Raw genomic sequence first — 27795 nt, 5'->3', positions numbered from 1 at the left:
AGATCCACAAAGAATTCGAAAACAAATCCAAATTTGAAAAACTCCCATATCTACTGGGTGAAATTCCACAGTGTGACATCACAGCAGCAAGATTTGTGACCTGTTGCCACGAGAAAAGGGCAACCAGTGAAGAACACACACCATTGTAAATACAACCCATATTTATGCTTATTTATTTTATCTTGTGTCCTTTAACCATTTGTACATTGTTAAAACACTGTATATATATATATATAATATGACATTTGTAATGTCTTTACTGTTTTGAAACCTCTGTATGTGTAATGTTTACTGTTAATTTTTGTTGTTTTTCACTTTATATTTTCACTTTGTATGTTGTCTACCTCACTTGCTTTGGCAATGTTAACACATGTTTCCCATGCCAATAAAGCCCTTGAATTGAATTGAATTGAATTGAGAGAGAGAGAGAGAGAGAGAGAGAGATAGAGAGATAGAGAGAGATAGAGAGAGAGAGAGACAGAGATAGACACGGAGAGAGAGAGAGAGAGAGAGACAGACAGAGATAGACTTTGAAGATCTCTCTGATGAGAATAGGCTACCTGTCCTGTTGAGGGAGGACACAGAGAGCTGTGGGTTGACAGCACACTACATTGCTGCCTGCCAATGGTGTTCCAAAAAAGGTCCAGTCACCAGGACCACAAATACAAATTCCATCTAGAAACTGTTGCCCTAGAGCACACAAAAAACTATACATACCTTGGCCTAAACATCAGCGCCACAGGTAACTTCCACAAAGCTGTGAACGATCTGAGAGACAAGGCAAGAAGGGCATTCTATGCCATCAAAATAAACATAAATTTCAACATACCAATTAGGATTTGGCTAAAAATACTTGAATCAGTCATAGAGCCCATTGCCCTTTATGGTTGTGAGGTCTGGGGTCCGCTCACCAACCAAGACTTCACAAAATGGGACAAACACCAAATTGAGACTCTGCACGCAGAATTCTGCAAAAATATCCTCCGTGTACAACGTAGAACACCAAATAATGCATGCAGAGCAGAATTAGGCCGATACCCACTAATTATCAAAATCCAGAAAAGAGCCGTTAAATTCTACAACCACCTAAAAGGAAGTGATTCACAAACCTTCCATGACAAAGCCATCACCTACAGAGAGATGAACCTGGAGAAGAGTCCCCTAAGCAAGCTGGTCCTGGGGCTCTGTTCACAAACACAAACACACCCTACAGAGCCCCAGGACAACAGCACAATTAGACCCAACCAAATCATGAGAAAACAAAAAGATAATTACTTGACACATTGGAAAGAATTAACAAAAAAACAGAGCAAACTAGAATGCTATTTGGCCCTAAACAGAGAGTACACAGCGGCAGAATACCTGACCACTGTGACTGACCCAAAATTAAGGAAAGCTTTGACTATGTACAGACTCAGTGAGCATAGCCTTGCTATTGAGAAAGGCCGCCGTAGGCAGACATGGCTCTCAAGAGAAGACAGGCTATGTGCTCACTGCCCACAAAATGAGGTGGAAACTGAGCTGCACTTCCTAACCTCCTGCCCAATGTATGACCATATTAGAGAGACATATTTCCCTCAGATTACACAGATCCACAAAGAATTCGAAAACAAATCCAAATTTGAAAAACTCCCATATCTACTGGGTGAAATTCCACAGTGTGACATCACAGCAGCAAGATTTGTGACCTGTTGCCACGAGAAAAGGGCAACCAGTGAAGAACACACACCATTGTAAATACAACCCATATTTATGCTTATTTATTTTATCTTGTGTCCTTTAACCATTTGTACATTTTTAAAACACTGTATATATATATAATATGACATTTGTAATGTCTTTACTGTTTTGAAACCTCTGTATGTGTAATGTTTACTGTTAATTTTTGTTGTTTTTCACTTTATATATTCACTTTGTATGTTATCTACCTCACTTGCTTTGGCAATGTTAACACATGTTTCCCATGCCAATAAAGCCCTTGAATTGAATTGAATTGAATTGAATTGATAGACACAGAGAGAGAGAGAGATAGAGAAAGAGAGAGAGAGAGATAGACAGAGATAGACACAGAGAGAGAGAGAGAGAGAGAGAGAGAGAGACAGAGATAGACACAGAGAGACAGAGACAGAGATAGACACAGAGAGAGAGAGAGAGAGAGAGAGAGAGAGACAGAGATAGACACAGAGAGAGAGAGAGAGAGAGAGAGAGAGAGAGAGAGAGACAGAGATAGACACAGGGAGAGAGAGAGAGAGAGACAGAGATAGACACAGAGAGAGAGAGAGAGAGACAGACAGAGATAGAGACGGAGAGAGAGAGAGAGAGAGAGAGAGAGAGAGAGAGAGACAGACAGAGATAGACACACAGAGAGAGAGAGAGAGAGAGAGACAGAGATAGACACGGAGAGAGAGAGAGACACACAGAGATATACACAGAGAGAGAGAGAGAGAGAGAGACAGAGATAGACACAGAGAGACAGAGAGAGAGACAGAGATAGACACAGAGAGAGAGAGAGAGAGAGAAATATAGACACAGAGAGAGAGAGATAATGTTTACTGTTAATTTTTGTTGTTTTTCACTTTATATATTCACTTTGTATGTTGTCTACCTCACTTGCTTTGGCAATGTTAACACGTTTCCCATGCCAATAAAGCCCTTGAATTGAATTGAATTGAATTGAGAGAGAGAGAGAGAGAGAGAGAGAGAGAGAGAGAGAGATAGACAGAGAGAGAGAGAGAGAGAGAGAGACAGAGATAGACACAGAGAGAGAGAGAGAGAGAGAGAGAGAGAGAGAGAGAGAGAGACAGACAGACAGACAGAGAGAGACAGAGGAGAGAGAGAGAGAGAGACAGAGAGAGAGAGACAGACAGACAGACAGAGACAGAGGAGAGAGAGAGAGAGAGAGACAGAGAGAGGGTGAGAGGACCTTTGCTGTTTTAATTGCATACTAGTGTAATATTTGTATTCTGACTGGCTCATCCACGTTGTCTACCACCTCTGTAAGGAGGGAACAGGCAGGTGCTGCGTCGCAGTGACGCAGTGATGACACAGTGATGTCGCAGTAATGCATGTGCCACTATCACGTGTAGAAGCGGGGATCTCTACACCTGCAGACTAACATGACTATCAGAAAGATCATGATCCAATCAGAACCATAACGTTGGCTCATCTCCATGGTTACCAAGGCTCAACTGTCACCAAAAGTCAGTCAACAAACAATTGCGTTTTGATGAGATCAATTGCGTTTTGATGAAAAACTGGACAACAAGGGAACATGGACATGATATGAGAAACATACTGTATTTGACTAAATAGTCTGGTTTAAGGTCAGAATTGAATAGATAAATGCCAGTACAGATACCGATAGAGGTGCTGTATTGAATTACCCCTCACAGCCCTTATCTTTGAGAAAATATTGCATTGTTCAATATGCAATATAAAGCTTGTTGTCTGAAGTGTCTAGGTTAGACCAGACGCCCCATCAAGGCTGTCATGGACCAGACGTACCATCAAGGCTGTCATGGACCAGACGTACCATCAAGACTGTCATGGACCAGACGCCCCATCAAGGCTGTCATGGACCAGACGCCCCATCAAGGCTGTCATGGACCAGACGCCCCATCAAGGCTGTCATGGACCAGACGTACCATCAAGGCTGTCATGGACCAGACGTACCATCAAGACTGTCATGGACCAGACGCCCCATCAAGGCTGTCATGGACCAGACGCCCCATCAAGGCTGTCATGGACCAGACGCCCCATCAAGGCTGTCATGGACCAGACGTACCATCAAGACTGTCATGGACCAGACGTACCATCAAGACTGTCATGGACCAGACGCCCCATCAAGGCTGTCATGGACCAGACGCCCCATCAAGGCTGTCATGGACCAGACGCCCCATCAAGGCTGTCATGGACCAGACGCCCCATCAAGGCTGTCATGGACCAGACGTACCATCAAGGCTGTCATGGACCAGACGTACCATCAAGACTGTCATGGACCAGACGCCCCATCAAGGCTGTCATGGACCAGACGCCCCATCAAGGCTGTCATGGACCAGACGCCCCATCAAGGCTGTCATGGACCAGACGCCCCATCAAGGCTGTCATGGACCAGACGCCCCATCAAGGCTGTCATGGACCAGACGCCCCATCAAGGCTGTCATGGACCAGACGCCCCATCAAGGCTGTCATGGACCAGACGCCCCATCAAGGCTGTCATGGACCAGACGCCCCATCAAGGCTGTCATGGACCAGACGCCCCATCAAGGCTGTCATGGACCAGACGCCCCATCAAGACTGTCATGGACCAGACGTACCATCAAGGCTGTCATGGACCAGACGCCCCATCAAGGCTGTCATGGACCAGACGCCCCATCAAGGCTGTCATGGACCAGACGCCCCATCAAGACTGTCATGGACCAGACGTACCATCAAGACTGTCATGGACCAGACGCCCCATCAAGGCTGTCATGGACCAGACGCCCCATCAAGGCTGTCATGGACCAGACGTACCATCAAGGCTGTCATGGACCAGACGTACCATCAAGGCTGTCATGGACCAGACGTACCATCAAGGCTGTCATGGACCAGACGCCCCATCAAGGCTGTCATGGACCAGACGCCCCATCAAGGCTGTCATGGACCAGACGTACCATCAAGACTGTCATGGAGTCATCCTTCAAGAAAATCTTGTGTGACTTCATTCGAATTTGACAAGAGACAACAGTAACTAACTCTATCTTACACTCTCAATGTACCCCTCTCAACAAATACCTCCTCCATGGGCCACCTCCTCCATGGGCCACCTCCTCCAAGGGCCACCTCCTCCAAGGGCCACCTCCTCCATGGGCCACCTCCTCCAAGGGCCATCTCCTCCAAGGGCCACCTCCTCCAAGGGCCACCTCCTCCAAGGGCCACCTCCTCCAAGGGCCACCTCCTCCATGGGCCACCTCCTCCAAGGGCCATCTCCTCCAAGGGCCACCTCCTCCAAGGGCCACCTCCTCCATGGGCCACCTCCTCCAAGGGCCACCTCCTCTCCATGGCCACCCCCTCTAAACTGTAGTACAACGGGCCACGTTCAGCTCAATACCCCCTCTAAACTGTAGTACAACGGGCCACGTTCAGCTCAATACCCCCTCTAAACTGTAGTAGAACGGGCCACGTTCAGCTCAATACCCCCTCTAAACTGTAGTACAACGGGCCACGTTCAGCTCAATACCCCCTCTAAACTGTAGTAGAACGGGCCACGTTCAGCTCAATAACCCCTCTAAACTGTAGTACAACGGGCCACGTTCAGCTCAATACCCCCTCTAAACTGTAGTACAACGGGCCACGTTCAGCTCAATACCCCCTCTAAACTGTAGTAGAACAGGCCACGTTCAGCTCAATACCCCCCCATACTGTAGTACAACGGGCCACGTTCAGCTCAATACCCCCTCTAAACGGTAGTATAACGGGCCATGTTCAGCTCAATACCCCCTCTAAACTGTAGTACAACGGGCCATGTTCAGCTCAATACCCCCTCTAAACTGTAGTAGAACGGGCCATGTTCAGCTCAATACCCCCTCTAAACTGTAGTAGAACGGGCCATGTTCACCTCCCCTACACACAGACATGTACACCCCCTTACACACACATACAGTGGGGAGAACAAGTATTTGATACACTGCAGATTTTGCAGGTTTTCCTACTTACAAAGCATGGAGAGGTTTGTAATTTTTATCATAGGTACACTTCAACTGTGAGAGACGGAATCTAAAACAAAAATCCAGAAAATCACATTGTATGATTTTTAATTTTAATTAGCATTTTATTGCATGACATAAGTATTTGATCATCTACCAACCAGTAAGAATTGTGGCTTTCATTCATACAACCCCAAGAACACCATCCCAACTGTGAAGCATGGAGGTGGAAACATCATTCTTTGGGGATGCTTTTCTGCAAAGGGGACAGGACGACTGCACCGTATTGAGGGGAGGATGGATGGGGCCATGTATCGCGAGATCTTGGCCAACAACCTACTTCCCTCAGTAAGAGCATTGAAGATGGGTTGTGGCTGGGTCTTCCAGCATGACAACGACCCGAAACACACAGCCAGGGCAACTAAGGAGTGGCTCCGTAAGAAGCATCTCAAGGTCCTGGAGTAGCCTAGCCAGTCTCCAGACCTGAACCCAATAGAAAATCTTTGGAGGGAGCTGAAAGTCCGTATTGCCCAGCGACAGCCCCGGAACCTGAAGGATCTGGAGATGGTCTGTATGGAGGAGTGGGCCAAAATCCCTGCTGCAGTGTGTGCAAACCTGGTCAAGAGCTACAATAAAATGTATGATATCTGTAATTGCAAACAAAGGTTTCTGTACCAAATATTAAGTTCTGCTTTTCTGATGTATCAAATACTTATGCCATGCAATAAAATGCAAATTAATTACTTACAAATCATACACTGTGATTCTCTGGATTTTTGTTTTAGATTCCGTCTCTCACAGTTGAAGTGTACCTATGATAAAAATTACAGACCTCTACATTTTGTAAGTAGGAAAACCTGCAAAATCAGCAGTGTATCAAATACTTGTTCTCCCCACTGTATTTACACACAGACATACAGTATACACACCTCCTGCACACAGATATACACCCCCCTACACACAGATATACTGTATATACCCCACTACACACAGATATACTGTATACACCCCCCTACACAGAGATATACTGAATACAACCCCCTACACAGAGATATACATCCCCCTACACACAGATATACTGTATACACCCCCCTACACAGAGATATACATCCCCCTACACACAGATATACTGTATATGCCCCACTACACACAGCTATACTGTATATACCCCACTACACACAGCTATACTGTATACACCCCCCTACACAGAGATATACATCCCCCTACACACAGATATACTGTATATACCCCACTACACACAGATATACTGTATATATCCCACTACACACAGATTTACTGTATACACCCCCCTACACACAGACATACTCTATGCACCACCCTACACACAGATATATGTATACACCCATGCATCAAAACCAAATACAACACACACACACAACACTGCAGACACCACTCACACACCATCACAGAAACGCTTAACGATCATTGTCAGAGTCACACACTGCAGGGCTCCAATGACGCTGGTGGTTGATGTCATAAGGCAGTCGTCACAGATCTGAGTTAACCTTACAGCCCTTTTCCTGGAGCTATCGAGCATTTCACTTGCCATTCTCACCCATGACTGTCTGACTACTGCTGACATGTAGCCAATGCTGCCTCCCGGTCATGTCTGGTCATGCTTCTGTCACACTGATTGTATAGTTCCATGTTTGTTGGTTGTTATTTTGGTTGCATGTTGGATGTTGCATGTTGCATGTTTTCTAATACAAGTACACTTTCCACCTGTAGTAACAGCAAATTCATCATATGTCTAAACAAGGCTTCCAGACAAGGTGCTACGGCAATCATATATAATAAGGGAAGCACAGCCACGAGCTTCCCAGTGACACGAACCTACCAGACGAGCTAAATTACTTCTATGCTCGCTTCGAGGCAAGCAACACTGAAACATGCATGAGAGCACCAGCTGTTCCGGACAACTGTGTGATTACGCTCTCCTTAGCCGATGTGAGTAAGACCTTTAAACAGGTCAACATTCACAAGGCCGCAGGGCCAGACGTATTACCAGGACGTGTACACCGAGCATGAGCTGACCAACTGTCAAGTGTCTTCACTGACATTTTCAACCTGTCCAGACCAGACCACCATAGACCACCATAGTCAAGCAGACCACCATAGTCCCTGTGCCCAAGAACACTAAGGTAACCTGCCTAAATGACTACAGACCCGTAGCACTCACATCTGTGGCCATGAAGTGCTTTCAAAGGCTGATCATGGCTCACATCAACACCGTCATCCCAGAAACCCTAGACCCACTCCAATTTGCATACCACCCCAACAGATCTACAGATGACGCAATCTCTATTGCACTGAACACTGCCATTTCCCATCCTGACAAAAGGAACACCTATGAGTGAATGCTATTCATTGACTACAGCTCAGCGTTAAACACCATAGTGCCCTCACAGCTCATCACTAAGCTAAGGACCATGGGACTAAAAACCTCCCGCTGCAACTGGATCCTGGACTTCCTGACGGGCCACCCCCAGGTGGTAAGGGTAGGGAACAAGACATCCGCCAAGTTGATCTTCAACACAGGGACCCCTCAGGGGTGCATGCTCAGTCCCATCCTGTACTCCCTGTTCACTCATGACTGCATGGGAGTCAATTACTCCAACACCATCATCAAGTTTGCCGATGACACAACAGTGGTAGGCCTGATCACCGACAACGATGAGACAGTGTATAGGGAGGAGGTCAGAGACCTGGCCAGGTGGTGCCAGGACAACAACCTCTCCCTCAACGTAATCAAGGCAAAGGAGATGATTGTGGACTACAGGAAAAGGAGGACAGAGTCCGCCCATTCTCATGGACGGGGCTGTAGTGGAACAGGTTGAGAGCTTCAGGTTCCTTAGTGTCCACATCACCAACAAACGAACATGGTCCAAGCACACCAAGACAGTTGTGAAGAGGGCACGACAAAGACTATTCCCCCTCAGGAGACTGAAAAGATGTGGCATGGGTCCTCAGTTCCTCAAAAGGTTCTACAGCTGCACCATCAAGATCATCCTGACTGGTTGCATCACTGCCTGGTATGGCAACTGCTCGGCCTCCGACATTAAGGCGCTACAGAGGGTAGTGCGTACAGCCCAGTACATCACTGGGCCAAGCTTCCTGCCATCCAGGACCTCTATATTAGGCGGTGTCAGATGAAGGCCTAAAAAATTGTCAAGGACTCCAACCACCCTAGTCATAGACTGTTCTCGCTGCTACCACATGGCAAACGGTACCAGAGTACCTCTTTATTGAGGAAAAAATGTACTTACTATGACTGAGATATGTGCTTGTCCCACCAAGCTATATTAAGATTGATGAACTAACTGTAAGTGGCTCTGGATAAGAGCATCTGCTAAATGACTACAGGGTAAGTGTACACTGAGTATAACAAACATTAGGAACACCTTCCTAATATCGAGTTGCAGAACAGCCTCAATTCATTGGGCATGAACTCTACAAGGTGTCAAAAGCATTCCACAGGGATGCTGGCCCACATTGACTCCAATGCTTCCCACAGTTGTGTCAAGTTGGCTGGATGTCCTTTCTGTGGTGGACCATTCTTGATACACATAGGGAACCTTTGACCGTGAAAAACCCAGCAGCGTTGCAGTTCTTGACCCAAACCGGTGCAGTACACTACAGAACACTACAGAACACTACAGTACACTACAGAAAACTACAGAACTCTACAGAACACTACAGAACACTACAGAACACTACGGTACACTACAGAACACTACAGAACACTACAGTACACTACAGAACACTACAGTACACCACAGAAAACTACAGAACACTACAGTACACCACAGAACACTACAGAACACTACAGAACACTACAGTACACTACAGAACACTACAGAACAGTAGAAAACTACGGTACACTACAGTGCACTACAGAACACTACAGAACACTACAGAACTCTACAGTACACTACAGTACACTACAGAACACTACAGAACTCTACAGTACACTATAGAACACTAGACTAGACTACAGAACACTACAGAACACTACAGAACAGTAGAAAACTACGGTACACTACAGTGCACTACAGAACACTACAGTACACTACAGTACACTACAGTGCACTACAGAACACTACAAAACACTACAGTACACTACAGAACACTACAGTACACTACAGAACAGTAGAAAACTATGGTACACTACAGTGCACTACAGAACACTACAAAACACTACAGTACACTACAGAACACTACAGTACACTATAGAACACTACAGAACACTACAGAACACTACAGAACACTACAGTACACTACATAACACTACAGTACACTACAGTACACTACAGAACACTACAGTACACTACAGAACACTACAGTACACTACAGTACACTACAGAACACTACAGTACACTACAGAACACTACAGTACACTACAGTACACTACAGAACACTACAGTACACTACAGAACACTACAGTACACTACAGAACACTACAGAACACTACAGAACACTACAGTACACTACAGAACACTACAGAACACTACAGTACACTACAGTACACTACAGAACACTACAGAACACTACAGTACACTACAGAACACTACAGTACACTACAGTACACTACAGTACACTACAGTACACTACAGAACACTACATTACACTACAGAACACTACAGTACACTACAGTACACTACAGAACACTACAGAACACTACAGTACACTACAGAACACTACAGTACACTACAGTACACTACAGTACACTACAGAACACTACAGTGCACTACAGAACACTACAGTACACTACAGAACAGTAGAAAACTACAGTACACTACAGAACACTACAGAACACTACAGTACACTACAGAACACTACAGAACACTACAGTACACTACAGAACACTACAGTACACTACAGTACACTACAGTACACTACAGAACACTACAGTGCACTACAGAACACTACAGTACACTACAGAACAGTAGAAAACTACAGTACACTACAGAACACTACAGAACACTACAGTACACTACAGAACACTACAGAACACTACAGTACACTACAGAACACTACAGTACACTACAGAACACTACAGTACACTACAGAACACTACAGAACACTACAGTACACTACAGAACACTACAGTGCACTACAGTACACTACAGAACACTACAGTACACTACAGAACACTACAGAACACTACAGTACACTACAGAACACTACTGAACACTACAGAACAAGGACAGAGATAATATTGAAAACAATCAACAAGGTTTGCTTTCACTTACTGATCAATACATTGATCATTTAAATCAGGGATGTCATAATCATTCCACAGAGGGCCGAGTGTCTGCAGGTTTTTGGTTTCAATTAAGACATAGACTACCAGCTGAGGGGAGTTCCTTATTATTACTTATTACTTATTAGTGACCTTCATTTATCAATCAATTACAAGGGAGGAGCGAGAACCTGCAGACACGCGGCCCTCCGTGGAATGAGTTTAACACGTGGATGAAGTCATCACCATGTGAGAAACATGGGAGCTGGTCAGTGTGAATGGCAGTACCATACTACTGTACACTCTGAGATAAAAGGGTTCCAAAAGGGTTCCTTGGCTGTACACAAAGGAGAGCCCTCTTTGGTTCCAGGTAGAACCCTTTTGGGTTCCATGTAGAACCCTCTGTAGAAAGGTGTTCTACATGGAATCCAAAAGGGTTCTACCTGGAACCAGAAAGGGTTCTTCAAAGGGTTCTCCTATGGGGACAGACGTGGAACCCTTTTAGGTTCTAGATAGCACCTTTTTTCTGAGCATCGCTTATGCACTTAACTAGCCTAATGAATGACAGTGAAACTGGTGAAGGGGCTGGGGGGTGAACTGAATGAGCATTTTCACCCTGTATCTGTCCTGATTTGTCCCATCCGCTTTGGGATGTGAAGCCGACTTCCATCATGATCTGATGAAAAAACAGAAAGAGAAAATTGAGGGCGAATGAAAACTCACGCAAACCTCTGTCTCTCTCTCCTCCCCTCCTAAATGATTGTGGTCATCACATGATGACAGAGAGAGAGACCCTTTCCTTAATACTCCTGGTCCCTTTAAATAGCTGTGTGTCACTGTACATCCTCCAGCTTAAAAAATACCACCAAGCAACACAGAATGTCCAGGAACAACATCAAACAAGGTAGCTACCTCTAAGAACAAGCCAGGCAGTGCATGCAGAGAGCAGGGAGCAGGGAGCAGGGAGCAGGGAGCAGGGAGCAGGAAGCAGGGAGCAGGGAGCAGGGAGCAGGGAGCAGGGAACAGGGAGCAGGGAGCAGGGAGCAGGGAGCAGGGAGCAGGAAGCAGGGAGCAGGGAGCAGGGAGCAGGGAGCAGGGAACAGGGAGCAGGGAGCAGGGAACAGGGAGCAGGGAGCAGGGAGCAGGGAGCAGGGAGCAGGGAGCAGGGAGCAAGGAGCAGGGAGCAAGGACCAGGGACCAAGGACCAGGGATCAGGGACCAGGGACCAGGGAACAGGGAACAGGGAGCAGGGAGCAAGGACCAGGGATCATTCCTCTTCCTCCCTCAACCAGTCAGTCACTATCCAGTGTCAGTGTTGTCTCTCTTCATCCTCTTCTCCTTCTATTCCTCTGTCAGTGTCAGTGTTGTCTCTCTTCTCCTTCTATTCCCCTGTCAGTGTCAGTGTTGTCTCTCTTCTCCTTCTATTCCTCTGTCAGTGTCAATGTTGTCTCTCTTCATCCTCTTCTCCTTCTATTCCTCTGTCAGTGTCAGTGTTGTCTCTCTTCTCCTTCTATTCCTCTGTCAGTGTCAATGTTGTCTCTCTTCATCCTCTTCTCCTTCTATTCCTCTGTCAGTGTCAGTGTTGTCTCTCTTCTCCTTCTATTCCTCTGTCAGTGTCAATGTTGTCTCTCTTCATCCTCTTCTCCTTCTATTCCTCTGTCAGTGTCAGTGTTGTCTCTCCTCCTTCTATTCCTCTGTCAGTGTCAGTGTTGTCTCTCTTCTCCTTCTATTCCTCTGTCAGTGTCAGTGTTGTCTCTCTTCATCCTCTTCTCCTTCTATTCCTCTGTCAGTGTCAGTGTTGTCTCTCTTCATCCTCTTCTCCTTCTATTCCTCTGTCAGTGTCAATGTTGTCTCTCTTCATCCTCTTCTCCTTCTATTCCTCTGTCAGTGTCAGTGTTGTCTCTCTTCATCCTCTTCTCCTTCTATTCCTCTGTCAGTGTCAGTGTTGTCTCTCTTCATCCTCTTCTCCTTCTATTCCTCTGTCAGTGTCAATGTTGTCTCTCTTCATCCTCTTCTCCTTCTATTCCTCTGTCAGTGTCAATGTTGTCTCTCTTCATCCTCTTCTCCTTCTATTCCTCTGTCAGTGTCAGTGTTGTCTCTCTTCATCCTCTTCTCCTTCTATTCCTCTGTCAGTGTCAATGTTGTCTCTCTTCATCCTCTTCTCCTTCTATTCCTCTGTCAGTGTCAATGTTGTCTCTCTTCTCCTTCTATTCCTCTGTCAGTGTCAGTGTTGTCTCTCTTCTCTGTCTATTCCTCTGTCAGTGTCAGTGTTGTCTATCTTCTCCTTCTATTCCTCTGTCAGTGTCAGTGTTGTCTCTCTTCTCTGTCTATTCCTCTGTCAGTGTCAGTGTTGTCTCTCTTCTCCTTCTATTCCTCTGTCAGTGTCAGTGTTGTCTCTCTTCTCTGTCTATTCCTCTGTCAGTGTCAGTGTTGTCTCTCTTCATCCTCTTCTCCTTCTATTCCTCTGTCAGTGTCAGTGTTGTCTCTCTTCTCCTTCTATTCCTCTGTCAGTGTCAATGTTGTCTCTCTTCTCCTTCTATTCCTCTGTCAGTGTCAGTGTTGTCTCTCTTCTCTGTCTATTCCTCTGTCAGTGTCAGTGTTGTCTCTCTTCTCCTTCTATTCCTCTGTCAGTGTCAGTGTTGTCTCTCTTCATCCTCTTCTCCTTCTATTCCTCTGTCAGTGTTCCCCTCTCCCTCCTGTCCTCATCCCTCTATCCTGCCCTTTCCTCCTTCTCATTGCTCTTCTCATTGTTCCCCTCTCCCTCTATATTTCGACCAGTTTGATTGCTGCATCTGCCTTGTGAGACAGGATCCCATCCACACCTCTCTCTGTTCCTCTTCTCACTCTCTCTCTGCCAGTGTCAGTGCTGCTCCTGGCTGATGAGAGGATCCTGTCCTCTCCCTCTATTGCCCTCCTCTCTCTCAACTCCTTCAACCTCCTCTCTATTTATCTCATCATCCTCATCCTTCTCCCTCTCCCTCTCTCTTCCAGTGTGGGCTCTGCTCATAGTGTTGCTGTGTGTGGAGCTGCGTGGCAGTGGCAGCGCGAGCGCGGCGCCCATCTGTGTCCACGGCCAGGCGGGGTGCCACTTCCTCTCCCTGGCAGACCTCTTTGACCGGGTCATCCAGCACAGTGCCAGGATGCACAGCATCTCCAGTGACCTGCACTCTGAATTCGTAAGTCCCCTTATCTTTCTCTAGTATGCTCAAGGTTACCTCTTTCTTTTCTCTCGTTCTTTCTCTCTCTGTATCTCTGTCACTAATGACACAGTCCTAGTCTCTTCTCTCTGTATCTCTGTCACTAATGACACAGTCCTAGTCTCTTTCTCTCTGTATCTCTGTCACTAATGACACAGTCCAAGTCTCTTTCTCTCTCTGTATGTCTCTGTCACTAATGACACAGTCCTCGTCTCTTTCTCTCTCTGTCTGTCTCTGTTACTAATGACACAGTCCTAGTCTCTTTCTCTCTCTCTCTGTATCTCTGTCACTAATGACACAGTCCTAGTCTCTTTCTCTCTCTCTCTGTCTGTCTCTGTCACTAATGACACAGTCCTCGTCTCTTTCTCTCTCTCTCTGTCTGTCTCTGTCACTAATGACACAGTCCTAGTCTCTTTTTCTCTTTCTCTGTATCTCTGTCACTAATGACACAGTCCTCGTCTCTTTCTCTCTCTCTCTGTCTGTCTCTGTCACTAATGACAGAACCCACTATAACACTGTGTGGTTGTTGATGTGACATATTGGTTTGGGATAATCAGATGTATAAAAGAGGATTTTAAGATGTAAATCTTGACGTTAAGAACAACAGTCTTTCAACATGTCATGTAGCAGATCATTAAATCAAATCAAAGTGTATTTGTCATGTGCGCCGACCACAACAGGTGTCACCTTACAGTGAAATTCTTACATACAGGCTCTAACCAATAGTGCAAAAAAGGTATTAGGTGAACAATAGGTAAGTAAAGAATGAAAAACAACAGTAAAAAGACACTGAAAAATAACAGTAGAGAGGCTATATACAGTAGCGAGGCTTTATACAGTAGCGAGGCTATATACAGTAGCGAGAACAGTCTATGACTGGGGTGGCTGGGTCTTTGACCATTTTTAGGGCCTTCCTATGACATCGCCTGGTGTGGAGGTCCTGGATGGCAGGCAGCTTAGCCCCAGTGATGTACTGGGCTGTACGCACTACCCTCTGTAGTGCCTTGCGGTCGGAGGCCGAGCAATTGCCATATCAGGCAGTGATGCAACTAGCCAGAATGCTCTCGATGTTACAGCTGTAGAACGTTTTGAGGATCTCAGAACCCATGCCAAATTATTTTAGTTTCCTGAGGAATAGGTTTTGTTGTGCCCTCTTCACGACGGTCTTGGTGTGTTTGGACCATTCTAGTTTGTTGGTGAAGTGGAGACCAAGGAACTTGAAGCTCTCAACCTGCTCCACTACAGCCCCGTCAATGAGAATGGGGGCATACTCGGTCCTCCTTTTCCTGTAGTCCACAATCATCTCCTTAGTCTTGGTTATGTTGAGGGATAGGTTGTTATTCTGGCACCACCTGGCCAGGTCTCTGACCTCCTCCCTATAGGCTGTCTCGTCGTTGTCGGTGATCAGGCCTACCACTGTTGTGTCGTCTGCAAACTTAATGATGGTGTTGGAGTCGTGCCTGGCCATGCAGTCATGAGTGAACAGGGAGTACAGGAGGGGACTGAACACGCACCCCTGGGGGGCTCCAGTGTTGAGGATCAGCGTGGCAGATGTGCTGCTACCTACCCTTACAACATGGGGGCGGCCTGTCAGGAAGTCCAGGATCCAGTTGCAGAGGGAGGTGTTTAGTCCCAGGATCCTTAGCTTAGTGATGAGCTTTGAGGGTACTATGGTGTTTAACGCTGAGCTGTAGTCAATGAATAGCATTCTCACATAAGTGTTCCTTTTGTCCAGATGGGAAAGGGTAGTGTGGAGTGCAATAGAGATTGCATCATCTGTGGATCTGTTTGGGCGGTATGCAAATTGGAGTGGGTCTAGGGTTTCTGGGATAATGGTGTTGATGTGAGTCATTAACAGCCTTTCAAAGCACTTCATGTCTACAGACGTGAGTGCTATGGGTCTGTAGTCATTTAGGCAGGTTGCCTTTGTGTTCTTGGTCACAGGGACTATGGTGGTCTGCTTGAAACATGTTGGTATTACAGACTCAATCAGGGACATGTTGAAAATGTCAGTGAAGACACCTGCCAGTTGGTCAGCACATGCCCGGAGCACACGTCCTGGTAATCCGTCTGGCCCTACAGCCTTGTATATGTTGACCTGTTTATAGGTCTTACTCACGTCGGCTACGGAGAGCGTGATCACACAGTCGTCCGGAACAGCTGATGCTCTCATGCATGCCTAAGTGTTGTTTTCCATGAAGCAAGCATAGAAGTGATGTAACTCGTCTAGTAGGCTCGTGTCACTGGGCAGCTCGCGGCTGTGCTTCCCTCTGTAATCTGTAATAGTTTGCAAGCCCTGCCACATAAGACGAGCATCGGAGCCGGTGTAGTATGATTCAATCTTAGCCCTGTATTGACGCTTTGCCTGTTTGATGGTTCGTCGCAGGGCATAGCAGGATTTATTGTAAGCTTCCGGGTTAGAGTCCCGCACCTTTAAAGCAGCAGCTCTGCCCTTTACCTCAATGCGAATGTTGCCTGTAATCCATGGCTTCTGGTTGGGGTATGTACGTACAGTCACTGTGGGGATGACATCCTCGACGCACTTATTGATTAAGCCAGTGACTGATGTGGTGTACTCCTCAATACCATCGGAAGAATCCCAGAACATATTCCAGTCTGAGACAGCAAAGCAGTCCTGTAGTTTAGCATCTGCTGCATCTGTCACTGCTGCTTCCTGCTTTCATGTTTGCTTGTAAGCAGGAATCAGGAGGATAGAGTTGTGGTCGGATTTACCAAATGAAGGGCGAGGGAGAGCGTTGTATGTGTCTCTGTGTGTGGAGTACAGGTGATCTAGAATTTGTTTCCCTCTGGTTGCACATTTAACATGTTAATAGAAATTTGGTAGAACTTATTTAAGTTTCCCTGCATTAAAGACTATGGCCACTAGGAGCGCCACCTCTGGGTGAATGGTTTCCTGTTTGCTTATTTCCTTATACAGCTGACTGAGTGCGGTCTTAGCGCCAGCATCTGTCTGTGGTGGTAAATAAACAGCCACGAAAAGTATAGCTGAGAACTCTCTAGGCAAGTAGTGTGGCCTGCAATTTATCACAATATACTCTACTTCAGGCGATCAAAATCTAGAGACTTCCTTAGATTTTGTGCACCAGCTGTTGTTTACAAATTTGCACAGACCGCCCCCCCCTCCTCTTACCGGAGTGTGCTGTTCTATCTTGCCGGTGCAGCATATATCCCGCTAGCTGAATATCCATGTCGTCATTCAGCCACGTTTCTGTGAAACACAGGATATTAGAGTTTTTGATGTCCCGTTGGTAGGATATTTGTGATCGTACCTCGTCTAATTTATTGTCCAGTGATAGCACGTTGGTGAGTAGTATTGACGGTAACGGCAGCTTTCCCTCTCGCAATCTGCGGGTCCCCACGAGGCATCCCGCTCGGTGTCCCGCTCAGTGTCCCGCTCGGTGTCCCGCTCGGTGTCCCGCTCGGTGTCCCCACGAGGCATCCCGCTCGGTGTCCCGCTCGGTGTCCCGCTCGGTGTCCCTCTCGGTGTCCCCTGTACCTGCGTTTCTTCCTCTTGCAAATAACGGGGATGTTGGCCCTGTCGGGTGTTTGGAGAATGTCCTGTGCGTCCTGCTTGTTGTAGAAAAATAATTTGTCTAATCCGAGGTGAGTGATCGCTGTCCTGATATCCAGAAGCTCTTTTCTGCTGTAAGATACGGTTGCAGAAACATTCAGTACAAAATAAGTTACAAATAACGCGGGGAAAAAACACATAATACCACAATTGGTTGGGCGCCTGTAAAACTGCTGCCAATTCCTTTTTTTTGCTGGTTTCAATTTAGTAAGAGGAAATTGCATGTTTAAAGTGATAGTTCACCCAAATGACAAAATAACATGTTGGTTTCCTTACCCTGTAAGCAGTCTATTACCAAGGTAAGAGAGCAGTCTATTGCCAAGGTGAGAGAGCAGTCTATTGCCAAGGTAAGAGAGCAGTCTATTGCCAAGATAAGACAGCAGTCTATTGCCAAGGTCAGACAGCAGTCTATTGCCAAGGTAAGACAGCAGTCTATTGTCAAGGTAAGACAGCAGTCTGTTGCCAAGATAAGACAGCAGTCTATTGCCAAGGTCAGACAGCAGTCTATTGCCAAGATAAGACAGCAGTCTATTGCCAAGGTCAGACAGTAGTCTATTGCCAAGATAAGACAGCAGTCTATTGCCAAGGTAAGACAGCAGTCTATTGCCAAGGTAAGACAGCAGTCTATTGCCAAGGTAAGACAGCAGTCTATTGCCAAGATAAGACAGCAGTCTATTGTCAAGGTAAGAGAGCAGTCTATTGCCAAGATAAGACAGCAGTCTATTGCCAAGGTCAGACAGCAGTCTATTGCCAAGATAAGACAGCAGTCTATTGCCAAGGTAAGACAGCAGTCTATTGCCAAGGTAAGACAGCAGTCTATTGCCAAGATAAGACAGCAGTCTATTGTCAAGGTAAGACAGCAGTCTATTGCCAAGGTAAGAGAGCAGCCTATTGCCAAGATAAGACATTCGTCTATTGTCAAGGTAAGACAGCAGTCTATTGCCAAGGTAAGACAGCAGTCTATTGTCAAGGTAAGACAGCAGTCTATTGCCAAGGTAAGACAGAAGTCTATTGCCAAGGTAAGACATTAGTCTATTGTCAAGGTTAGAGAGCAGTCTATTGCCAAGGTTAGACAGCAGTCTATTGCCAAGGTTAGACAGCAGTCTATTGCCAAGGTTAGACAGAAGTCTATTGCCAAGGTAAGACATTAGTCTATTGTCAAGGTCAGAGAGCAGTCTATTGCCAAGGTTAGACAGCAGTCTTTTGCCAAGGTTAGACAGCAGTCTATTACCAAGGTTAGACAGCAGTCTATTGCCAAGGTTAGACAGCAGTCTATTGCCAAGGTTAGACAGCAGTCTATTGCCAAGGTTAGACAGCAGTCTTTTGCCAAGGTAAGACAGCAGTATATTGCCAAGGTAAGACAGCAGTCTATTGCCAAGGTAAGACAGCAGTCTATTGTCAAGGTAAGACAGCAGTCTATTTCCATGGTAAGACAGCAGTCTATTGCCAAGGTAAGAGAGCAGTCTATTGCCAAGGTAAGACAGCAGTCTATTGTCAAGGTAAGACAGCAGTCTATTTCCATGGTAAGACAGCAGTCTGTTGCCAAGGTAAGAGAGCAGTCTATTGCCAAGGTTAGACAGCAATCTATTGTCAAGGTAAGACAGCAGTCTATTGCCAAGGTTAGACAGCAGTCTATTATAATTTTGTGATTTGGGTGAACTATCCCTTTAAAGGTTCTACAAGCTTTCTGTTTCTTTGCTTTCGAAGGCTTTGCTCTTCAGAGATGCAGCTCCTATGACTCGCTGACCTTTTGCTTTCTACCTACGTCTTCCCTGTCAACTCAATTCCTCTTTCTCTCCTTTCTTCTTCCCTCCGTCAGGAGCAATATGTTCTGCCAAGCAGAAATCATATTGGCAGGATAAACCGCCACTGCCATACAGCCACCATACTAACCCCTAATGGCAAAGAGAACGCGCAGAGACTGGCTGTGAGTCTTACAACTGTTTAATCAACTATTGTTTACCATAGTACTACCCCTCTCTGCTTACTGTAGTAACCTTGTCTGTTCCCTGATGGTACTACCCCTCTCTGCTTCCTGTAGAACTCATGTCTGTTCCCTGATGGTACTACCCCTCTCTGCTTCCTGTAGTAACCTTGTCTGTTCCCTGAGAGTACTACCCCTCTCTGCTTCCTGTAGTAACCTTGTCTGTTCCCTGAGAGTACTACCCCTCTCTGCTTCCTGTAGAACTCATGTCTGTTCCCTGATGGTACTACCCCTCTCTGCTTCCTGTAGTAACCTTGTCTGTTCCCTGATGGTACTACCCCTCTCTGCTTCCTGTAGTAACCTTGTCTGTTCCCTGATGGTACTACCCCTCTCTGCTTCCTGTAGTAACCTTGTCTGTTCCCTGATGGTACTACCCCTCTCTGCTTCCTGTAGTAATCTTGTCTGTTCCCTGATGGTACTACCCCTCTCTGCTTCCTGTAGTAACCTTGTCTGTTCCCTGATGGTACTACCCCTCTCTGCTTCCTGTAGTAACCTTGTCTGTTCCCTGATGGTACTACCCCTCTCTGCTTCCTGTAGTAACCTTGTCTGTTCCCTGATGGTACTACCCCTCTCTGCTTCCTGTAGTAACCTTGTCTGTTCCCTGATGGTACTACCCCTCTCTGCTTCCTGTAGTAACCTTGTCTGTTCCCTGAGAGTACTACCCCTCTCTGCTTCCTGTAGTAACCTTGTCTGTTCCCTGAGAGTACTACCCCTCTCTGCTTCCTGTAGTAACCTTGTCTGTTCCCTGATGGTACTACCCCTCTCTGCTTCCTGTGGTAACCTTGTCTGTTCCCTGATGGTACTACCCCTCTCTGCTTCCTGTAGTAACCTTGTCTGTTCCCTGATGGTACTACCCCTCTCTGCTTCCTGTAGTACCCATGTCTATTCCCTGAGAGTACTACCCCTCTCTGCTTCCTGTAGTAACCTTGTCTGTTCCCTGATGGTACTACCCCTCTCTGCTTCCTGTAGTAACCTTGTCTGTTCCCTGATGGTACTACCCCTCTCTGCTTCCTGTAGTACCCATGTCTATTCCCTGAGAGTACTACCCCTCTCTGCTTCCTGTAGTAACCTTGTCTGTTCCCTGATGGTACTACCCCTCTCTGCTTCCTGTAGTAACCTTGTCTGTTCCCTGATGGTACTACCCCTCTCTGCTTCCTGTAGTAACCTTGTCTGTTCCCTGATGGTACTACCCCTCTCTGCTTCCTGTAGTACTCATGTCTGTTCCCTGATGGTACTACCCCTCTCTGCTTCCTGTAGTAACCTTGTCTGTTCCCTGATGGTACTACACCTCTCTGCTTCCTGTAGTAACCTTGTCTGTTCCCTGATGGTACTACCCCTCTCTGCTTACTGTAGTAACCTTGTCTGTTCCCTGATGGTACTACCCCTCTCTGCTTCCTGTAGTAACATTGTCTGTTCCCTGATGGTACTACCCCTCTCTGCTTCCTGTAGTAACCTTGTCTGTTCCCTGAGGGTACTACCCCTCTCTGCTTCCTGTAGTAACCTTGTCTGTTCCCTGATGATACTACCCCTCTCTGCTTCCTGTAGTAACCTTGTCTGTTCCCTGATGGTACTACCCCTCTCTGCTTCCTGTAGTAACCTTGTCTGTTCCATGAGAGTACTACCCCTCTCTGCTTCCTGTAGTAACCTTGTCTGTTCCCTGAGAGTACTACCCCTCTCTGCTTCCTGTAGTAACCTTGTCTGTTCCCTGAGGGTACTACCCCTCTCTGCTTCCTGTAGTACCCATGTCTGTCTCCAGATGTAGACTGCTTCTATGTCTTTGCTTGTGTCTGTCTTCTCTCTTTTAACACTCAATAACCAACTCTACAAGAACATACAATTCTACTCGCTCTCTCTCTCTCTCCTCAGAGAGAGGAGTTAACGGAGGTGATTCTGAAGCTGCTGGTAGCATGGAAGGATCCTCTGTGGCAGTTCCACCAGAACATGGTTCACCAGGATGACTTCAACAACTTCAGCTCCAACAAAGCACTGGAGATGAGCTACATGGTGCACGAGCTCCGCAAGGGAGTCGAGAAGGTGGCTGATAAGGTAAGAGAAAGACGGGGGGAGAAGATGGCTTATAGGGTAAGAGGAAGACGGGGGGAGAAGATGGCTGATAGGGTAAGAGGAAGACGGGGGGAGAAGATGGCTGACAGGATAAGAGGAAGACGGGGGGAGAAGATGGCTGACAGGATAAGAGGAAGACGGGGGAAGATAGTGGCTGATAGGGTAAGAGGAAGACGGGGGGAGAAGATGGCTGACAGGATAAGAGGAAGACGGGGGGAGAAGATGGCTGACAGGATAAGAGGAAGACGGGGGAAGATAGTGGCTGATAGGGTAAGAGGAAGATAAGTGAAGGTGGCTGATAGGTTAAGAGAAATTTGGGAGAAGGTGGCTGATAGGGCAAGAGGAAGATGGGGGGAGAAGGTGGCTGATAGGGTATGGGACGGTTGAGCTAGCATAGGCTAATGTGATTAGCATGAGGTTGTAAGTATCAAGAAAATTTCACAGGACATAGACATATCTGATATTGGCAGAAAGCTTAAATTCTTGTTAATCTAACTGCACTGTCCAATTTACAGTAGCTAATACACTAAAATAATAACATGCTATTGTTTGAGGAGAGTGCACAGTTATGAACATGAAAAGTTATTAATAAACCAATTAAGCACATTTGGGCAGTCTTAATACAACATTTTGAACATAAATGCAATGTTTCATTGGATCAGTCGGGGCGGCAGGGTAGCCTAGTGGTTAGAGCGTTGGGCTAGTAATCAAAAGGTTTCAAGTTCAAATCTCCAAGCTGACAAGGTACAAATCTGTCATTCTGCCCCTGAACAAGGCAGTTAACCCACTGTTCCTAGGCCATCATTGAAAATAGGAATTTGTTCTTAACTGACCTGCCTAGTAAAATAAAAGTCTAGAACTTTGCATAAACACTGCTGCCATCTAGTGACCAACATCTAAATAGTGCCTGGACTGGAAAAATGCATTTGTCTTGCATTTCAAAGATGATACAAAAATACAAAAAAACGCATGTTTCTTTTACCAGATCTAATGTGTTATATTCTACTACATTCATTTCACATTTACACAACCTTCAAAGTGTTTCCTTTCAAAGGGTATCAATAATATGAATGTCCTTGCTTCAGGTCCTGAGCTACCGGCAGTATGTCATTTTAGGCAAAAATTTAAAAAAGGGGCGGATCCTTCTACATAAACTTTTCTACTTGACTGAGGCTCAATTCTAGAAAATAATCATCACTTGAATCCATCAAGAGAGAGAGAGAGAGAGAGAGAGAGAGAGAGAGTGAGAGAGAGAGAGAGAGATAGAGAGAGAGAGTGAGAGAGAGAGAGAGAGAGACAGAGACAGAGACAGAGACAGAGACAGAGAGAGAGAGAGAGAGAGAGAGAGAGAGAGAGAGAGTGAGAGAGAGAGAGAGAGAGACAGAGACAGAGACAGAGACAGAGACAGAGAGAGAGAGAGAGAGAGAGAGAGAGAGAGAGAGAGAGAGAGAGAAAAAGCAAATTAAAGCAAATAAGACAGAGTTAGCCTTGAGCATATTATAGTGAAAAGAGAGTCCTATAGCAGCTTGATCCCTAGTGACATTGTGTAGACTGATGTTGACACCACCACTGAGTCAGTGACGAATGGAGATGCCAACCAGGATGTCACTAGACAATCCTCGCTCTGCTACTGGGTTGGCATGTGATAACTCACGAGAGAAGGAACACACACACACACACACACACCTCATGTTGCAATATGTACAGAAAGTAAAATTCCTTGTCTCTAACAATCCACTGTCTGTGTCTCTCTCTCTCAGATGCAGCACCTGGGGATGATCAGTAACTCCCTGAGTGGCCTGTCCTCCCCTGAGGCCTTGGACCCCTCGTCAGACACCAGCGGAGAGTCCCAGGCCATGAGCGACCACGACCTACTCTACTGCTTCAGACGGGACTCCAACAAGGTCCAGAACTACCTGAAGATCCTCAAGTGCAGGATCGTACCTGAGAACGGATGCTGAGATGTGAAGACAAGACAAGAGGCGTGACATTCACAAGCTACCGTGTCAATCAAGGAAATCAAGGACACATCCTGAATAGACACGATGATAAGACCGAGAGAAGAGACTGGGACTGTGGCACTTTCCTCCTCCTGACAAGTCCAACGATAACTTCCAACAGCGACAACATCTTAATGTCTTCTATGTACTGTATTTATGTCATGTCACAGAGAAATATAGTACAGATGGAAGATCTTAATCTGATCACCCTGTTGCAGGAGAACTTTCCTGCAATGCAGTCCATTTTAAACATGTAGGTTATTTGAGGTTTCAAAAAGGCTTCTGAAGTTCATCATTTCCTTGATTTGATTTTCCCTAACGAAAAATGTGTCAAGCCATACAAAAAATATCATGAATTATAATCCACGTAATAATTCATTCATTTACTTTGCTGCAGGATTATTTTCCTGCTGTAGAAAACTGGCTCAAATTAAATCCTACACCTGTATGTAACTTATCTTGATGATGAAAACTTGAATTTTCTCTCAGAGTTTGGGGGGCAGAGCCACTGGAATAGAATACCATAATTACTGCCATGACCATATCACCTTTAGGTTTAGAGTACATGCATGTTTCATATAATGAATCCATTTCATGTTGTAAATGTACATTTTCAAGAGGGAGATGGGCTGTAACTCAGAAAGAATTTCATGGAAATGAACTAATATGTTGTTTATTTTTTATTTCTAAGACCAACTAGACATGAAATGTTCTTTAAAATAAATACATTGTGACAAAATCAGAACTCAGAACTCTATTGTGATTGATTGTGTGTGTGTGTGTGTGTGTGTGTGTGTGTGTGTGTGTGTGTGTGTGTGTGTGTGTGTGTGTGTGTGTGTGTGTGTGTGTGTGTGTGTGTGTGTATGAGGTTTACTGGGTTTGACGTACCAAGTGGACCAAGTGGAGGCTGCTATAACAGCCTCCACTCTTCTGGGAAGGTTTTCCACTAGCTGTTAGAACATTGCTGCGGGGACTTGCTTCCATTCAGCCACAAGAGCATTAGTGATGTCGGACGCCGATGTTGGGCGATTAGGTCTGGCTCGCAGTCAGCATTCCAATTCATCCCAAGGGTGTTCGATGGAGTTTAGGTCAGGGTTCTGTGCAAGCCAGTCAAGTTCTTCCACACCGATCTCAACAAACCATTTCTGTATGGACCTCACTTTTAAGATTTCCCTTTACTAGAACTAAGGAGCCCGAATCAAGAAAAACTGCCCCAGGCCATTATTCCTCCTCCACCAAACTTCACAGTAGGCATTATATATTCGCGCAGGTAGCGTTCTCCTGGCATCCGCCAAACCCGGCCATGAAAACCTATTTCATGAAGCTCCCAAAGAACAGTTATTGTACTGATGTTACTTCCAGAGGCAGTTTTGAACTCGATACTGGGTGTTGCTACCGAAGACAGATTACTTTTACGCGTTACGTGCTTCAGAACTCAGCGGCCCATTTCTGTGAGCTTGTGTGGCTTGTGAGATGTTTCCACTTCACAATAATAGCACTTACAGTTGACCGCGGCAGCTCTAGCAGGGCAGAAATTTGACCGACTGACATGTTGAAAAAGTGGCATCCTGTGACGGTGCCACATTGAAAGTCACTGATCTCACCAGTACGGCCATTCTACTGCCAATGTTTGTCTATGGAGATTGCATGGCTGTGTGCTTGACTTTATACACCTGTCGGGAACGGTGTGGCTGAAATAGCCGAATCCACTCATTTAAAGGGGTGCCCACATACTTTAGTATATATAGTGTAACTAATGTATTATTATATTACACACCAATTAAGTAATATTAATCTCTTTATGAGCTCATAATTATACAATGAACATGTATACTGAAGGCAGCTCAATTCTAGAAAACAATCATCACTTAAATCCATCATTGCTATTTGTTGTTAATATGATTACGTTGAATATTGCCTATGGCTAAGAGTTATAATGTGAAATGTCTCACAGATGACAAAGTGCTTATGTCACTAAATGAATCACAGAGATGGGTGGGAGAAAGAGGGAGAGAAAGAGAGAGAGAAAGTGAGAGATAGGGAGAGGTAAAGAATGCAAATAAGGCAGAGTTAGCCTTGAGCATACATGCTATAGTGACAGTGAGTGAGTGTGAGAGGGAGAATGAAATAAAGATATATATAGTGTGAGAGAGAAAGCAAATTAAAGCAAATAAGACAGAGTTAGCCTTGAGCATATTATAGTGAAAAGAGAGTCCTATAGCAGCTTGATCCCTAGTGACATTGTGTAGACTGATGTTGACACCACCACTGAGTCAGTGACGAATGCAGATGCCAACCAAGATGTCACTAGACAATCCTCGCTCTGCTACTGGGTTGGCATGTGATAACTCACGAGAGAAGGCACACACACATCCTGAATAGACACGATGATAAGACCGAGAGAAGAGACTGGGACTGTGGCACTTTCCTCCTCCTGACAAGTCCAACGATAACTTCCACCAGCGACAACGTCTTAATGTCTTCTATGTACTGTATTTATGTCATGTCACAGAGAAATATAGTACAGATGTAAGATCTTAATCTGAACACCCTGTTGCAGGAAATGTAGTGTATTTGAGGGTACTGGAGGACTGGAGTTGAGAACCACTGGCCAAAGGTATCTGCTAAGTGTCATGGATGCAGGCTTTTACTCCAGCCGATGCTGCAACAAACTCAGTCTAACCAATGAAATGTTGATTGAAGACTATGATTGGTTAAATAGTTGAATCAGATGTACTAACACTTTGTCTTCTGTGGATCAGATTGAACACCCCCTGGCAGAGGCAAAGAATGGATTAAAGGACAAGTTCCCTTTTTTTAAACTGTATTTTGGATGGCATGTTATAGTATCGTCCAGACACTCTTTGACTTTGAGAAATGTCTCTAAACAGCGATAGACATCGTCATGCTTGTTCTGCAGTTGGACGGGCACAGATAAAACATGAACAAAGGCTCCAAAAACACCCAAATACTTGTAGTGATGCAGGCCTTTATGTTGTACACATGACTTTGTGTCATTCCAAACTTTATCTGCAGCGTTATGTTCCATTCTGTTGGAGCCAAACTTCTCCGTCTAGCCAGGGCTTGCGCACACTGAAAAGGTTAGAGGGCTACAAGGAGAAGTATCGCTGGAGGCCAACAGAATGGAGTTTGGCGTTGCGGATGAAGTTCGGAATGACCCAATTTCATGATCAACGCATTGAAGCTCGAAGCTTGCACGTGCAGAGGCTATACACGCAGCTGGGAGTGAGTCAACCTCTGTGAGAACACTGATGGTAACATTACACACCCTTACACTGAAAACCGTCATGCTGCTGAAACAAATGAATCCATATCTTTCCTAGGAGCTAGCTCCACTCTGTCAGCGCTGTGTCTGCGTCAGACTTCTCCTAGACACGCCCGGGGCTCCAGTGTGTGCCATGCAGTGGGTATGACGCTCAGACACGGTCTGGCTGCCTACTGACTGGCGGCTCCACTGATCAAAGGCGACTTCTAGTACTTCAGTCGGGAGTCATTGGCTCAGGCTGCCAGGCGTTTAACATATGTTTCCCAAGTGACGCAGGGACAAAAGAAGACAGTGGGACAGGACCCATAGAAACACGATGGAAGTGAACGAGGGACGACGCGCTGGGGGTCGGGTAGCGGAGAGGCGGAGGGGGGATCAGATGGGCAGGGGAAAGGGGCTGCTTGAGGACCCACAGAAAGATGGGGAACGGGGGACAGGATGACACTGGCACACACTGTTTCTTAAACACCCAGGCACTTCCTGTGTCAGTCTAATTTGGGTCTGAGCTATGATCTCAATGCAAAGCCATGACAGATGCTAAATTATCTAATATAAGCTCATATTGCGTCAGTCGCTCTTCACATTCATTAGCCAAGACAAAATAAAGACATTAGAATAAATAATGACCTAAATTGCCATTGGAATGCCGTCGGAACATGATAATTGAAAAGCGTACAACAGACTCATCCAAACAGTTTATCATTAGAAAGAGCTGTGTGTGTGTG

The 27795-nt window shown here is 45.8% G+C and overlaps 2 protein-coding genes across 2 annotated transcripts in view; one reads left to right on the top strand and one right to left on the bottom strand.

Moving 5' to 3' along the window:
- LOC139392991 (protein NEL-like) overlaps positions 1 to 27795 on the bottom strand; it is a 240905-nt gene that overhangs the window by 144892 nt on the left and 68218 nt on the right. The window lies entirely within an intron of this gene.
- On the top strand, positions 11827 to 24088 carry LOC139393116 (prolactin-like). Its single transcript, XM_071141477.1, has 5 exons — positions 11827 to 11851; positions 13939 to 14123; positions 19556 to 19663; positions 21587 to 21766; positions 23545 to 24088. Exons 1-5 carry the CDS (start codon positions 11827 to 11829, stop codon positions 23743 to 23745), a joined length of 699 nt encoding a protein of 232 aa, XP_070997578.1. The 3' UTR covers positions 23746 to 24088.

The sequence above is a fragment of the Oncorhynchus clarkii genome, chromosome 33 (assembly GCF_045791955.1).
Source record: "Oncorhynchus clarkii lewisi isolate Uvic-CL-2024 chromosome 33, UVic_Ocla_1.0, whole genome shotgun sequence".
NCBI lineage: Eukaryota > Metazoa > Chordata > Actinopteri > Salmoniformes > Salmonidae > Oncorhynchus > Oncorhynchus clarkii.
This window is presented reverse-complemented; position numbering and strand designations above follow the sequence as displayed.